At 38.0% G+C, this 15,504-nt stretch overlaps 1 protein-coding gene across 1 annotated transcript in view; it reads right to left on the reverse strand.

Annotated features, from left to right (window-relative positions):
- Nucleotides 1-15,190, reverse strand: part of LOC133803742 (uncharacterized) — a 30,044-nt gene extending 14,854 nt beyond the window's left edge. The window contains exon 1 of the mRNA XM_062241857.1: nt 14,711-15,190. Within this exon, the coding sequence (XP_062097841.1) occupies nt 14,711-14,726 (16 nt within the window). The 5' untranslated portion in view covers nt 14,727-15,190. The remainder of the gene's footprint in view (nt 1-14,710) is intronic.
- Between the last annotated feature and the right edge of the window lie 314 nt (nt 15,191-15,504).

Raw genomic sequence — 15,504 nt, forward strand, 5'->3', positions numbered from 1 at the left:
AATTTAAAATTGATTAAATTTTCAAAAATATCACCTTTTTTTCAACCAATTAATAAAATATATTTTTTTAAATGGGATTTAAACTAGCTATGGTTAATTGTTGATAAATCCTATTTAAATTAAATTAATATTTTTCAAATTAACCTAAACAAAGATTATTGTTGATAAATAAAATTTAAATTAACTATTGTTAACTGTACTATTGTTAATTGATGATAAATTTCATTTAAATTGACTTATTTTTTGTAAAAAAAAAAATAATGAATTCGAATTTTTTGATAAATTCTAGAAAAATAATTGTGGTATTTTTGCTTGTGGTATTTTTGTATAAATTTATAGACTTGCTCATATAGTAACATGATTAAGCTCATCCAATTATAATATGTTTGTTTGCACTATATGTGGTATTTTTGCAATTGGGCTTAGATGCATATAGTGACCCATATGTTTCCTTAATATAAGGATTTTTCCAAATAAAATATTCATAAAATGATAGGTTTTATTTGGGCCCATTAGAAAATGTAAAGTTCAAATTCCTCTCTTGTGAGTGATTCTACTTGTGAATGCACATTTGCTTTGCATGACTATAGTGGGTCTAATAAATTAATAACAATTAATAAAACGAATGTTTAAATTCGTGTCTTTTGGACTTTGTATGGAAGTATGGGGGCCATAGTAGTTAGAACGACATACTGGATCCAGCCCTCCTCCATACAAGCCCAATAGTTAAGGTCAATTTGCCTGAGTTGGACTTAATTGTATAAGTTCATTATATTAGTTAATCCTAAATATTGATTAGCAATAAATTAATTCTAATTTAATTAAATTTGTTTCAATGTGACACTTTAGAATTAATAGAAGATTATAGGACTAAGGTTTTAAAAATTTAAATCTTATAATTTCTTGGAGAACCATAGTCATTCATTTTCGAAAATAAATAATAAAAATAATACTTTTTTTTTATTTTATAATAAGCTTATTTTAAGAATTATATTCAATTGTCATTGTTGGTTTAACAAGGTCAATAGCTTCATGGGGCCTTGAGACACTTCGATTCATCCCCCTATGGAAGGTGTTCATTAGTTATTTTGACAATGTTAGATTTTGAAAGATAGATAATTATAGGTCAAATTCTACTAGACTCACCCCTACGGTAACTACTAGGACTAAATCTATTGATTATCGAAATCGTGGGTCTAGCTCATAAAATAAGAGATTTTGTTTTCTTATTTTGATCGAATAGTAGGTTGTTAATAATGGTGTCCATTATTAAATAAGTTTACAACTTTATTTAACTAGTGGTATTTTTTACTCTCGCCAACCGGAACAATGATATCATAGATTAGTTAAAAACCTAAAGAAATAGAGATATTATTGTTTTTTGTATTTTTTTCTCATATCTTACATATTTATGGTACATGTTGTGCTATTTCTTGAAATTTGTGTGAATAGAAGTTTTATTGAGCAAATGTGATTGATTTCTATTTTATTGATAATTTGTATTTTTAAGTAAGGCTATGTCTACTCCCATCCTTTTTAAACTTTCGATGGAGAAACTCACTAGAGAAAACTTCCTTAAATGGAAGCAAAACATCAACATTGTGTAGACTGATAACAACTCCAAGTTCGTCATGACTAAGGAATCCCCGGAAGTTCCAGCTGAATGAGCTACCAAGTCTGTGAGGGATAAGAATAAGCATTGGCAGGTGGCTAACAACAAGGCGCAATGCTACACGTTGACTAGTATGGTTGACACTCTCAAGACAAAGATGGAAAATGTCGAGACGACCTACGAAACCATGGATCAGCTCCAAGACACGTTTGGTGCCAAGTCAGCGCTGACTCATTTTGAGGCCTCCAAGAAATATGCCAATGCTCAGATGGCACAGTCTTAGCACGTTCGTGATCACCTGATCAAGATGACAAACTACTTTCAGGAAGCTAAACTTCATGGAGCAATAATAGATGAGGAAACTTAAGTCGACTCAATCCTTAACAGTCTCTCCAGCTTTCCTGCCATTCACCACCAACTATGTGTTGACTAAACTCAACTATGGTCTGACGCAACTCATGAACGAGCTTCAGACTTTTGAGTCTACCATGAGTGGACCAAGTAAGGGAGGAGAAAATAAGACAATTGCTATTGTTGTTGCTGATACAGCTAAGGCTGAAGCTAACCAAGCTTCGTCTTCGAAAGCAGGAAACAAGAGGAAAGATGGACAAAACAACAACCCCACGCCTGGAAAGGCTATAAAGACGAGTGCACAACCAATTACACACATGCCTAAGGGGAAGAACAAGAAAATCAAGAAAGGTAAAGGTAAGTGTTTTCACTGCAAAGAGAAAGGGCATTGGAAACAAGATTGCCCCAAGTTTCTAGCAGCGAAAAACAAAGGTAATGATTATAGTTAATTTTTCTTAGAAACATGTGTTTTAGAGAATGATAAATCCATTTGGATTATTGATTTTGGATCTACTAACCATGTTTGCAACTCTTTACTGCTTCTTGAATCGTGGGAGGAAGTGGGCGAAGGCGGCTTAAAGCTTAGAGTTGGGAATGGAGTGTTTGTTGTGGTTCAAGCTAGAGGAAAAGCTCGCCTGAAGTTCAGAAATAAATTTTTAATTTTGAATGATGAATTTCTTAATTTCAGTTTCCATGTTGCAATTAAAACAATATGTTGCAATTTAATTTCAGTTTCCATGTTGCAATTAGAACAATTTGTTATGACTTTCACAAAATCTAATATATCTATATCTTTCAATGGATCACAATTGTGTATTTCATGTTTGGAAAATGGGTTTATATTCTAAAACCTAACGAACCCCTCTCTCTTAACAATGATTTATTCAAAGTAGCTAAACTTAGGACCAATAAACATCAAAAGATCGATAACGATAACATGACATATTTATGACGTTTGAGACTAGGTCACATTGGCTATGATAGGATTCAAAGACTTACAATGGACGGACCTTTGAGGGAACTCACCTTAGGTGAATTACCAATTTGTGAATCTTGTCTAGAAGGCAAACTGACCAAGCGTCCATTCTCTGCAAAGGGTGATAGGGCCAATGAACCACTTGGACTTGTTCATTCATATGTTTGTTGACCTTTGAATGTACAAGTCAGGGGTGGTTTTGAGTATTTCATAACTTTCATTGACGATTACTCAAGATACTCATGTCTTTACTTAATGCATAAGAAATCAGAAACATTTTCAAAAGTTCAGGAATTCTTAGCTATGGCTCAGAACCAATTAGGTAAAACGTTAAAGATCTTGCAATCTGATAGGGTTGGAGAATATTTGGAAATGCAGTGCCAAGATCATTTAACAGAACTTGGGATTTTATCACAACTTACTGCCCCAGGTACTCCGCAACAAAATGGTGTAGCGAAACGTCGGAACAAAACTTTATTGTAAATGGTTATATGCATGCTTAGTTACTCAACTCTACCAACTTCATTCTGGGGACATGCAATTGAAACCGTAAACGACATTCTCAATGTCGTGCCTTCCAAATCAATCCCTAAAACACCTTTAGAACTCTAGAATGGTCGTGAACCTAGTTTACGCCATTATAGAATCTACGGGTGTCCCGCCCACATCTTGAGGAAAAAGGAGGGAAAGCTAGATCCTCGAGTTAAAGTCTGGCCACTTAAAACCGTATGGAAGCGGGAGAGATTCTCAAGATCTGAAACATCATACTAGTCCCCACTCAACTTATTAACTGCCCGTTAAAGGCGACTGATCTTCTCCATCAGAGGATCGAACGGATGTGGTGGGACGTATGGCACTATCTGATTCATGGGAGTGGGATCCAAGTACATGGCCGGTACTGCATGAGGCTTTCTGGGGATCTCTTCCTCGTAGTGATCAGGAACTGCGGGTTTATTCTGAACTGGGCTCTTTCCCATCTATCTTGACCGAGAAGAGGGGGGGGGGGGGGGGGGGGGGGCTTGCGGAAGCCCGGCCCGCCATTACTCTATTTTGAGGGATCCCTCATATTATTTAGGATTCAAGGCTTCCCAGACTCATAACAGACGGCTAGGAACAAAACAAGAAGAGGGTCCGTAGTCTCTGCATAGTTCGTTATGAAGATAGTTAGAGATAGGCTTCCTAGTGGGTACGACCTATTTCTTATTTTATTTAACGGATAGTATAATCGAAAATAGACTTTCTATTTATATCTATAAAAATATATGAATTCCCTGAGGGTTGCATCGATTCAAACTTTTTCATGTTTGTTGGCTTTCCTAAAGGAACTTGGGGTGGACTTTTCTATAATCATTTAGAAAAGAAAGTGTTTACTTCTATGAATGTTACTTTTCTGGAAAATGACTATGCCCAAAACTTCAAACCACAGAGCAAAGTAGTTTTAGAGGAGATGGTTGAAGAATTGACTCCAACCAATGTTCCATTCACATCAATGCGAGTTGATGATGAAATTTCCACTCTTCATGTCCAACCAACGCAAGTCGATTTAAATGAATAAAGTACCATTGTTCCTGAGCAAACAGTCATAAAGCCTCGTCCTAGTGGGAGGGTTTCTAGGAACCTAGTTCGCTATGGTTTGGATGGTGAAACCAATATGGTTTTTGGTGACACTAGTGAAAATGATACATTGTCTTTCAAACAGGCAATGGCTAGCCCTGAAAAGGAACTATGGCTCGAAGCCATGAAACAGGAAATGAAGTCCATGTACTCAAATTCCGTCTGGGATCTTGTGGAAGCACCTAGTGACTTTAGGGTCATTGGGTGCAAGTGGATCTACAAGAAGAAATGAGGTATTGATGGAAATATCGAAAATTATAAAGCTCAATTAGTGACAAAGGGTTATACCCAAAGAGAAGGTGTGGACTATGAGGAAAATTTTAGTCCGGTAGCCATGCTCAAGTCCATTTGCATCCTCCTATCCATAGCAGCCACTCTCGACTATGAGATCAGGAAAATGGACATCAAGACAACTTTTCTTAATGGGAAGCCCGACGAAGTCATTTATATGGATCAGCTAGAATGATTTAAAGTAGTTGGACAAGAAGGAAAAGTTTGCAAGTTGAATAGGTCCATTACGGACTTAAGCAAGCTTCTCGTTCCTGGAATCTTAGGTTTGATGAAATAATAAAAACCTATGGCTTTGAACAAAATATTGATGAGCCTTTTGTTTACCAACTGAAGGCAAATCATATAGTGGTATTCCTGGTTCTTTATGTAGATGATATCTTACTCATTGGAAACTGTAACGTCCCAAAACTACCTAATAAGGCTTAGGGCCTTGATTAGGGGGTCAAGATGGAAATATATGGAATTATATGTTTATTTGATATATTTAATTTTGATTATGTGAGTTATATGGTAAGATAACTAGTTATGCATGTTTAAGAATAAATATGCATGTGGGCCCGTTTCTTATTAGAAGGGGCAACTTTCGTAATTTGGCCTGTTATGGGCATAATTGTATATATATGCATAAATGTGATATATGTGAGAGACCACATTATTGTGTGGGTTTATTTTGGTTACTCGGCACGAGACGATCCTAGGGAGCAAGTTAGCGGGAAAGTCACACCGGGACCCAATACCCGACTCGAGTCGAGTCGAGGGATATTTTAGGTATTTAGCATTAAATTGGGTTATCGGGTAATAGGAATGAATAAGTGAGGATATATTTGGAGTTCGTGAATTTAAGAGGGAATACTGGGGAATTTGACCATTTTGCCCTTAGGGACGTTTTTGGTACCCCGAGCCTCGGAATTAGCTTAAGTAAACTTAAGCCTTAGGAAACATAAAGAAACACACAGAAACACTTCACTGGTCGACTCACTCTCTCTCCCTCACTCTCTTTCTCTCTAAGCTTTCTTAAGATAATTTTCTTGAAGAATTAAGAGGATTGTGGCTGGAAACCAAAGAAGTGAAGGCTCAGGATTAGAATTCGGATAGCTTGTGGCTAGGGGATCACTGTTCAAAACTGAAGTAATGTTTTAATCTTTGTTGTAACTTAATTTTATTAGAATTCATAGCTGTTCTTGAGGTGTTTGTAATGCCCTAAAATCCCTAACGCGGTTTAATGGTTGGATTAGTAGGCCGGGAGGGCCCTAATTGATTTATTATGCCATTAAATGATTACGTACAAGTTTATGTGAATTATATTATAATATGATATTAAATGTATGAATGTGGGTCCACATTTCATTATAGGGGCATTTTGGTAATTTGGCCCGTTGAGGGCGTAATTGTGTATTTTCATGCATGTTGGTGAATCATTGTTGAGGCCACATAATAATGGTGATTTGTTCGAGCCATTCGACATGAAACGATCTTTGAGTAACTTGTTATCAGTTTGGTCATAATTGGGTTGAATTCGGGGCTCGGGTTGATTTGATGATTTGAACATTACCGGGAATTAAAGGGTAATGGGATGTGATTTTATTAGTATTTGAGAATAACAGGAATTGGAGAGTGTTAATTATGATTAACGAGATAGGCGGGAAAGGACGGTTTTGCCCTTGGGGCTATTAAAGAATGAAATAGGCATGGGGGGGGGGGGGATATTTTGGTCATTTGACCTAGGCTATATATAAGTTGAAGGCTGTGGAAGGTTAGCCAAAACAGAGCTTTGTCTATCACCCTCACAATCATCATCTTTGTGACAGTCAGAATCCCATGATCCGCAGGGGGAAAGAGCGGGTAAAAAAACTGTGCATTCCCACATCACCTGGGAAGGTCAAGTGTGATGATTCTAAGATTGTGTAGGTGTAGGACTACCCAGTTTAAGAGGGCTTAAAAGGATTGATGGGTACTACCTATGCCAACAAGATGCATCTTCTTTTCAGTAGCCCATCACTTAAGAACTTCAAAGTTAAGCGTGCTTGACCTAGAGTAATCTTAAGATGGGTGACCTCCTGGGAAGTTTTCCCAGGAAGCATGCAAGTGAGGACAAAGCACACTGGAAAGACTCATGTTGGTTTGTAGGGCAGTCGTCATTCCAGAAACCAGCCATAGTGACATGGGGCATTACAAATGGTATCCGAGCCTTCAACCAGCCAGAAGTGTGGCCGACGGGAACGTCGGACCCCTAAGGGTGGGTGATTGTGACAGTCAGAATCCCGTGATCCGCAGGGGGAAAGACTGGGTAAAAAAACTGTGCAATCCCACATCGCCTAGGGAAGGTCAAGTGTTGTGATTCTAAGACTGTGTAGGTATGGGACTACATAGTTTAAGAGGGGCATTACAAAAACCAGTCGTCATTCCAGAAACCAGCCATAGTGACGTGGGGCATTACAAATGATATCCGAGCCTTGACCCAGCCAGAAGTGTGGCCGACGGGGACGTCGGACCCCTAAGGGTGGGTGATTGTGACAGTTAGAATCCCGTGATTCGCAGGGGAAAAGACTGGGTAAAAAAACTGTGCAATCCCACATCGCCTAGGGAAAGTCAAGTGTGGTGATTCTAAGACTGTGTAGGTATGGGACTACATAGTTTAAGAGGGCTTAAAAGGATTGATGGGTACCACCTATGCCAACAAGATGCATCTTCTTTTCGGTAGCCCATCACTTGAGAACTCCAAATTTAAGCGTACTTAATCTGGAGTAATCTTAAGATGTGTGACCTCCTTGGAAGTTTTCCCAGGAAGCATGCGAGTGAGGACAAAGCACGCTGGAAAGACTCGTGTTGGTTTGTAGGGCCAGTCGTCATTCTAGAAACCAACCATAGTGACGTGGGGCGTTACAATCTTTCTCTTCTCCTTCCTTTGAATTTTGAAGCAAGTTTGGGGATTCAAATTTGGAGATTGAAGCTTGAGGTCTTAGGCTAGTGTTCAGCCATTGAAGAGGATTCATCCTAAGCTTAAGGTAAGGTTTTGGTTCCATTTTATAGTTCCTTGCCCTATTTTTGTGCTGGTTTTAAGGTATGGAGTTTTGATCATTAAAATGGGGAATTTGATGAATTTTTTATTGGTGTAAGGCTTAGGTTTTGAGGCTTATATGGTAGATAAGTTATGGTAATAGTTGGTGGCTTTGCTTTGTAATATTGGGAGAGATTTTATGGGGTTTTTAAATTAGTTCGAAGGGGAAAAACAAGGGTTTTTGGCTGAGTTTCAGGTGGGGTCGCGGCTCTGTTCTAGAGCGCCACGACCCAAGCTCATTGAAGAGGAAGGGAGAATCTGCTAGGCCGTTGGGCCGCAGCATGGAGAAGGGGGGCCGCGGCCCGTGTTGGGGAATGAGTGTGTGGTCGCTTCTGGTTGAGGAGGCGGGCCACGGCATGGTAAAGTAGGGTCGCGCTCCTTAGTGGCATTTTGGCCAAAAGTGTGTTTTTGGCTTGGGGATTCAAGCCTTAGGCCTCGGGATCGTTCCTACTACCCGATTTAGTAGGATTCGATGTCCCGGAGGCTAGGTTTTGGTCTGAGAACCTTTATTATTCATTTTATTGATGGAATCCCATAGTTGGTTATGACCAAGTGACCGTCACAGCACTAAAAGGGTTGATCGATCGCAAGGGTCGTTCTTTTATCAATTCTCTCAAACCAGAGGTAAGAAAACTGCACCCCATATGTGACATGCATGGTTATTCATGAGGCATGTTGAGTGTTTAAATGTGGACATTGATTGCATATCAAATGCTTAGCAAATCTTGCTCACTTGTGCATGGCACTGACTAAATGGTCAGAATTGGAAATGGTGTCAGTATTAACTGTGAAACTGTGACTCATTAGTCAAGTTCGGCAGTAGTACCGAGCACTGGTCACATGGTATTGACTAATAAGTCAAGAACGGTCTTAGCGTGTTTAACGCAAGCCAAAAAATATTAGATCTAATCGACATCTGCATTGAATGACTAAATGAGCATTAATGCCGAACCAACCTCAAGTTCAATGAAAACTAAAAGTGTTTGTCTAGCCTAAGGCTAGTCACTTAGAGCCAGGGCCAGAGAGCCCAGGTGACTGCTTCGTCACATGGCTATGGGTGTTGAGCCCGAAGTGACTAACCCAACAATCACTCATTTGATTGGAGCCAGGGCCGCAAGGTCCAGGTGACTGGATTGTCACATGGCTGTGGGTGCTGAGCCCCGTAGTGACTTGCTCGCCAGTCACTCATTATGGTTTTCCAGAACCTCAATTGTTAAATCACTCATCTGATTAGAGCTATACGCTCCTTCATGGTTAACGTAACCACAAATTGATATTCATTCATCTGTTCAGGGCTATAAGCTCTGTATGATTATAATGATCATCATTTGATAATATTTATATGCGGTAATGAGTTTTCTTGTTGGGTTTTGGCTCATGGGTGCTATGTGGTGCAGGTAAAGGGAAAGAAAAGCTTACCCAGCCTTGAGTGGAGAGCTTAGGTGGTGATTTGTACATATGCGGCCGCTTGACCACCACGACCAAGGAGTTTCTCGGAGGAACTAGGGGGTTAACCCTATTTTGCCGCTTAGGTCGGCTAGTTGTAAATTTTACACTGTAATGACCATGTTGTATTGTAAATAACTTGTAAAAAATTTTAAGGGCCCATGAACAGTTTTATGTTTTAAATAGAATATATCATTTCCCTTTTGATTGGTTTTTCACCTTAACCTATTAATGACACCTAGATGCACGTTTATAACCAAAGAACTCGATTAATGGGTTAAGCACGGTTCAAAGTTCACAGTAACGGTCTTGGAGTAACCAGGGTGTTACAGCATTCTTAAATCTTATAGCTCAAGAGTTGAATTTGGTATTTTGAATAGTTTTGCAACTAGGTTTTAGTTAGGTTTTGCTGCTGGGAAGATATTAAAGCTGCTGTGATGGTTGAATTATAATTTTGGGGTGAAATTGGGATAGTTTTAGTTGGATTTGGCTGTTGAAAAATGAAGAAAATCTGGGTTCGCAGGGCCAAGTCGTGGCTCTGTACTTGAGGGACCGCGACTCAACTGAACCCTGGGCTTTGGGAGGCATCTGTCTGGGAGGCGCGCCGCGACCCTCTAGGGGCAGGTCGCGACCCATGTCCCTTTAGAAGAGGAGGAGGGCCTCTGACCTGAGGGGCGCGCTGTGACCCTCAGGTGTAGGTCGCAGCCCGCATGGACTGTTTCAACCTTGGTGAGTTCTTAGTGACGAGAACTTTTTCCTTAGGGCTCGGGATCGATTCTACTACCCGGTTTAGTGGAATTTGAAGCTCCGGAGGCTAGGGCCCGATCTGAAAGCCTTTATTTGCTTGTTATTAATGGAATCCTATATTATGGTTGTGACTAGGTTATCACTAGGGGCTCAAAACCGAGATCGGGCTCGAGGGACGTTCTTATTTTACGCTATACTCGGACCTGAGGTAAGAAAACTGCACCCAATACGTGTTATATGTGATCAGGGCTTGGCTCGATTGTTAATAATAATTATGATTAGGGCTTAGGCCTCTGGGAACGTTTATGTTTAAGTTATTGTTTCACTTATTGGTAAAACATACTCGAATATTCTTTACTTGCTTAAGTGTTGCATGATTGTTCGCATGGCTTGCGTGGCTAGGGCTTGGCCTTGTTAAGTTAGCATGATTATTACTATGATTACGATTACCTGATGATGTTATGTGATTAACATGTATGTGTATTTATCTGGTTGGGGTATGCTTATCCATATATGTTTCTGTGTTGATATTCGAATACTTGGATTAGGGCTTGATTTATTTGTCAAGGACGAAAATAGCACGTTACGCGTTGGTCGAAAGGCTTAGGCCTAAATCAGCAACGTACTATTACGTTGGCCGACCCTATGGTTTGAAACATTAAAGCACTAGGTACGCTGGACTAGCTCTACAGCTAGTTACTCACAGCTAAGGGCAAAGGCCCCAAGTGACTCTATGGTCACGTAGCTTAGGTATAGGGCCCCGGGGTTGACTCTATGGTCAACTGTTCAGGGCAGCGACCCCAAATTGGTCCAATGACCATTTATTTGTAATTGAATGAATGTATGAGTAGGTTATTACTATTGGACAAGCAAGATAAATATCTGGGAATCTGTATTTTCTATTTATGCACATGTTTAAGTTGTCTTGCTGAGCCTTGGCTCACGGGTGCTTTGTGGTGCAGGTAAGGGTAAAGGAAAGCTTGACCAGCCATGAGTTGGAGAGCTTCGGTGGCGGCGTGTACATATGCGGCTGCTCGTCCACCACGCCGAGGATATCTTAAGGAAATAGGTCGGTTGGATGTAATTTTTGATGTACATACACCTTTTTAAAAGTTTGGTTGTAGTATTTTGGGATCCCATGAATGTATGAAACATTTTTAATAAAAGTCAATGGTTCCTTTGACCAAAATTTTTAACCCTAACCCTTGACATTAACCATAGTTACACATTTTAAACCAAATGACTTGATTAGCGAGTCTGACACAATTTAAAGTACACAATGTAACGGTCCTAGATTAGGAGGACGTTACAGAAACAATGTTAAGAAATTTTCAGATGTGAAGAATTGGCTGAGCACTCAATTCCAGATGAAGGATTTCGGTGAAGCAAGTTATGTTCTAGGTATCCAAATCACCAAGGACAAAAAGAACAGACTCTTAGCTCTTTCTCAAGAAGCTTACATAGATAAAGTGTTTGAATGTTTCTCAATGAAAAATTCCAAGAAAGGACTTCTACCGTCCCTAGCATACATCATCTTTCAAAGAAACAGTCTCCCCAAACTCATGAAGAGGAAGATGCAATGAGAAAAAGTTCTTTACGCATCTGTAGTTGGAAGTCTGATGTATGCTATGTTGTGTACTATACCAAAAATCTGCTATGCAATGGGAGTAGTGAGCAGGTATCAGTCAAACCGAGGACCGTAACATTGGATAGAAGTTAAGCATATCCTGAAGTTTTTAAGGTGGACTAGGGATTATATGTTAGTCTACAAGGGTGGAGTTCTAAACCCTGTAGGCTACACCAATTCAGATTTTCAGACTGATGTCGATGACAGGAAGTCTACTTCTGGAATGGTGTTTACTCTTGGGGGTGGATCTGTGATATGGAGAAGCGTAAAGCAGTCTACAATCTCATATTCCACCATGGAGGCTGAATACATAGCTGTGCTAGAAACAACTAAGGAAATAGTCTGGCTAAAGAAGTTCTATTTAGATCTTGGTGTTATTCCAGAATTGGATAAACAGTTTGTGTTGTTTTGTGACAACACAGGAGCGATAGCCAACTCGAAAGAACCTCGTAGTCACAAGAGGAATAAACATATAGAAAGGAAATATCACATAATTTGAGAATATACGGCTAGGGGAGATGTGAAGGTTATGAAGATTGCATCTGAAGACAATCTTGCAAATCCGTTTACGAAGGCACTACCAGAAGCTACATTTGATAAGCATATCAAGGAAATGAGATTAGTAGATTTAAGACATTAGTTTCAATTAGTGCAAGTGGGAGTTTGTTGGGGGTTTATGCCCTAATTAAAACCCAATTTCTTTGTAATCTCATTTTATTATCAATAAAAGAATAGAAATCATTTTTAACTTCATCGATCACTTTGCTCACATATTTTATTTTCATGATTATTTGTTTAATATAAACTTCTATTAAATCCCGAGCATATAACTAATCATATTCATAGTGACGTAATCACAGTGGAATATAAATATGATTACATGCTCAAATATAAGTTAGTCCTAAGATTAGTCAGTGCACAGGATTTACACTGACTTGCCAATCTACGATATGATCTACTTACAAATCGCAATGTTATGTTATTTCCATAACATTAGCAAAGTAGATAAGATCGGAAGTATTTGTTACATCAGACTGCACTGATATTGACAGTTGATAGGATAAGTAAACATATCATTATTATCTATTCTAGTCATATCATATAGTTGACCATAGGTCAATTTAATCTCAATTCTGTAGTATAATTGAGTGGGAGTGTTAATCATAGATATGAACATCTATAACTTATGATGAAGAAGTGAAACAGTGGTTTCCTTTTAGTTTGGTTCAAGGTGCTAAATGATAGAGATTTTATTTCAGCAATTAATATTAGTTTACTGAAATATAATTTACAAGGAACTAAGTGTTTTAAGGATAAAATACATTGAGTGTTAAAACGATATTTTAGTCCCATCTCATTGTAGACCGTCTATAGAGGATTGGGTGACAATTATGGTTGTAAAAATGGATAATTAATAACGTATCAATATTTCTTATAGAGTGTTCTATGAATTTAAGAGTGCAATTCTGAGTCTTTAGTGGAGTCACGAGAAATTAATAAGTTAGTAAATTTATTTGTTAGATTTATGATAACTTATTGGAGCTTAATTTCATAGGTCCATGGTCCCCACTGTACCTTGGTTAAAATCATCTAGATAGTCTCAATTAATTGATTTAATTATCAATTAGAATTATGAAAGTTGATCATGTCAATTTTGGATAGTTTCACAGAGTTTTGTAATTTAGAGAAGAAAAGAGAAATTAGGGCAGATTTATTAATTATGATAAATTGATGTCTAAATAAATAAATAAGTTTAAATCAATGTTCAAATTATAAATAATTAATTTGATAAAGGATTTAAATAATTATATAATTAATTAAATCAATAGAAAATAATACAGCCCTTGATTTTAAGTCTAATGGACTTATAGTTAAATGAGAAATTTCACGGGCCTAAAGCCCATGATACTTTCGACCTAGGCTGATAATTGGTTATTATTTTATTGATTTTTTTAATTAAAGTAATGACCTAATTGAGTCTATAAAAGGAATGTTAAGTGGGAGTTGAAAACAGATGACAAAAAAGATTATTTGACTGAAAATCAGAAGATCTAGTAGATTTTAGATTCTCTCTACAACATAAGTCATTTTCTAAGCCTCAATATTCTTCTCTCTGTATCTATATCATGTGTTGAGAATTGCTCACCCTAGTGTAAGTGATTCTAAGGATATTTTGGAAGGGTGTGAAGATAATTGAAGAGCTGTTTAGTTTCCTAGTAATACTCTGTGACAGAAATGATATAAGGGTTAGAAAAACTGAAGGAATGACTCAATCATTCTGCTGCACAATAATGTAAGTGTTCTTATCATATCTCTATATGAATTCAATTTTAGAAACATGTTCTAGGTTTTCTTATATTAATTTGTTTAATATAAGATCTACATGAAAATAAACAAGATCTTGTATAAGTTTTCCCAACAAGAATGTGTATTAATTACTAATTATTAGTATTAATGACCCCAACCTCTATAAATAGGGCTGGGAGTCTCATTGTAAAGGGTTCGATTTTTTAGAGAGAAAACACATTGTATTCAAAGCAATCTAAACGCTGCTTGAGAATACACCATTGGAGCTTGCCATCTCAAGCTTCCATTCCTCTTAATACCAGAGACTCGTAGACTAGGGTTCTTTTATAACTTGAACCACATAAAAATTCTTGTGTTCTTATTGCATATTTCCTCAATCTCTCTTCTTAAGGTTGATAGCGAAAAAAGCAGTCAACAAACTCCATCTAAAAGAGTTTGTGAGAGCTTGGAAGCATGTGTACTTGTTCTAATTTCTCTTCTTTTCTTTCGTAGATCCAAAGTTTATAGATCGAGATTATCAATAACAATGGCTAGAGGTACACATATTCGATCCTATTAATTTATATATAACAATTTGTTTATTCCACATTAAGATTGTTATGCATCTAGATTAATTTTTAATTTAACAATCTTAACACGAAGTCATCAACACATACAGAAAAAGACGGTCAGAGAACTTACTCGTGTGTTTGTGCATCTACAGGTAGCAAGATAAATAGTCGCACAATACCCCGAGCCCCACCGCACAACCTTGTCGCACTGCCCACCACCACCCACCTGCAAAATCTACCCGAAACGGAAAACAAATACCAAAAAACACCCAGCAACACATAAAAAAAATAAAAAATAAATGAGGGTCGGTGGTGAGAAAAGGGCTAGAGAAAAATGACTGAAAGTGAGAGAGAGGGAGAAAGAAGGTCAGGGCGTGAGAGAAAGAAGGATGGAGAATGAGAGAGAGGGGCAGAGAGTTAGTGAGAAGGCCCGAGAATGAGAGGTTTGGAGAGTGAAAGAGAAAGAGAGAGGAGAGGGAGAGAGAGAGAGAGAGAGAGAGAGAAAGAGTATGGTAAAGGGGCGGTTGATTAGGTTAAGAAAACGAGAATAAGGTTAGTGGGGGAAGTGGGAATTGTGGGCTTCTTGACCTTTTTAAAAAAAAAAATTTAGTCATTAGCGCCAATGCACAACTAAAGCAAATGACTTTAGTTAATAGCGTCAGTCTCATACTAATTAATTAAGTAAATATACCTAGATAGTTGTCTAATTTATTTATTTACAATTTTCAATAAACTCTCACTAGGGCGAGGAATCTAGCTAATTACCTAACTATAAGAAAGCAGCTCTTTCTCTTAAAAAGTCGTTAAAAATTTGTGGGTTTGTGGCTACGTTGTGCATATAAGCTATATAGATCTTTAGGGTTGTTCTTATTAAAGGCATTAAATACTTATATTTGAATAGGGGAAAAGTCTAGTGTGATCTTG

This window comes from Humulus lupulus, chromosome X (genome assembly GCF_963169125.1).
Source record: "Humulus lupulus chromosome X, drHumLupu1.1, whole genome shotgun sequence".
Lineage (NCBI taxonomy): Eukaryota > Viridiplantae > Streptophyta > Magnoliopsida > Rosales > Cannabaceae > Humulus > Humulus lupulus.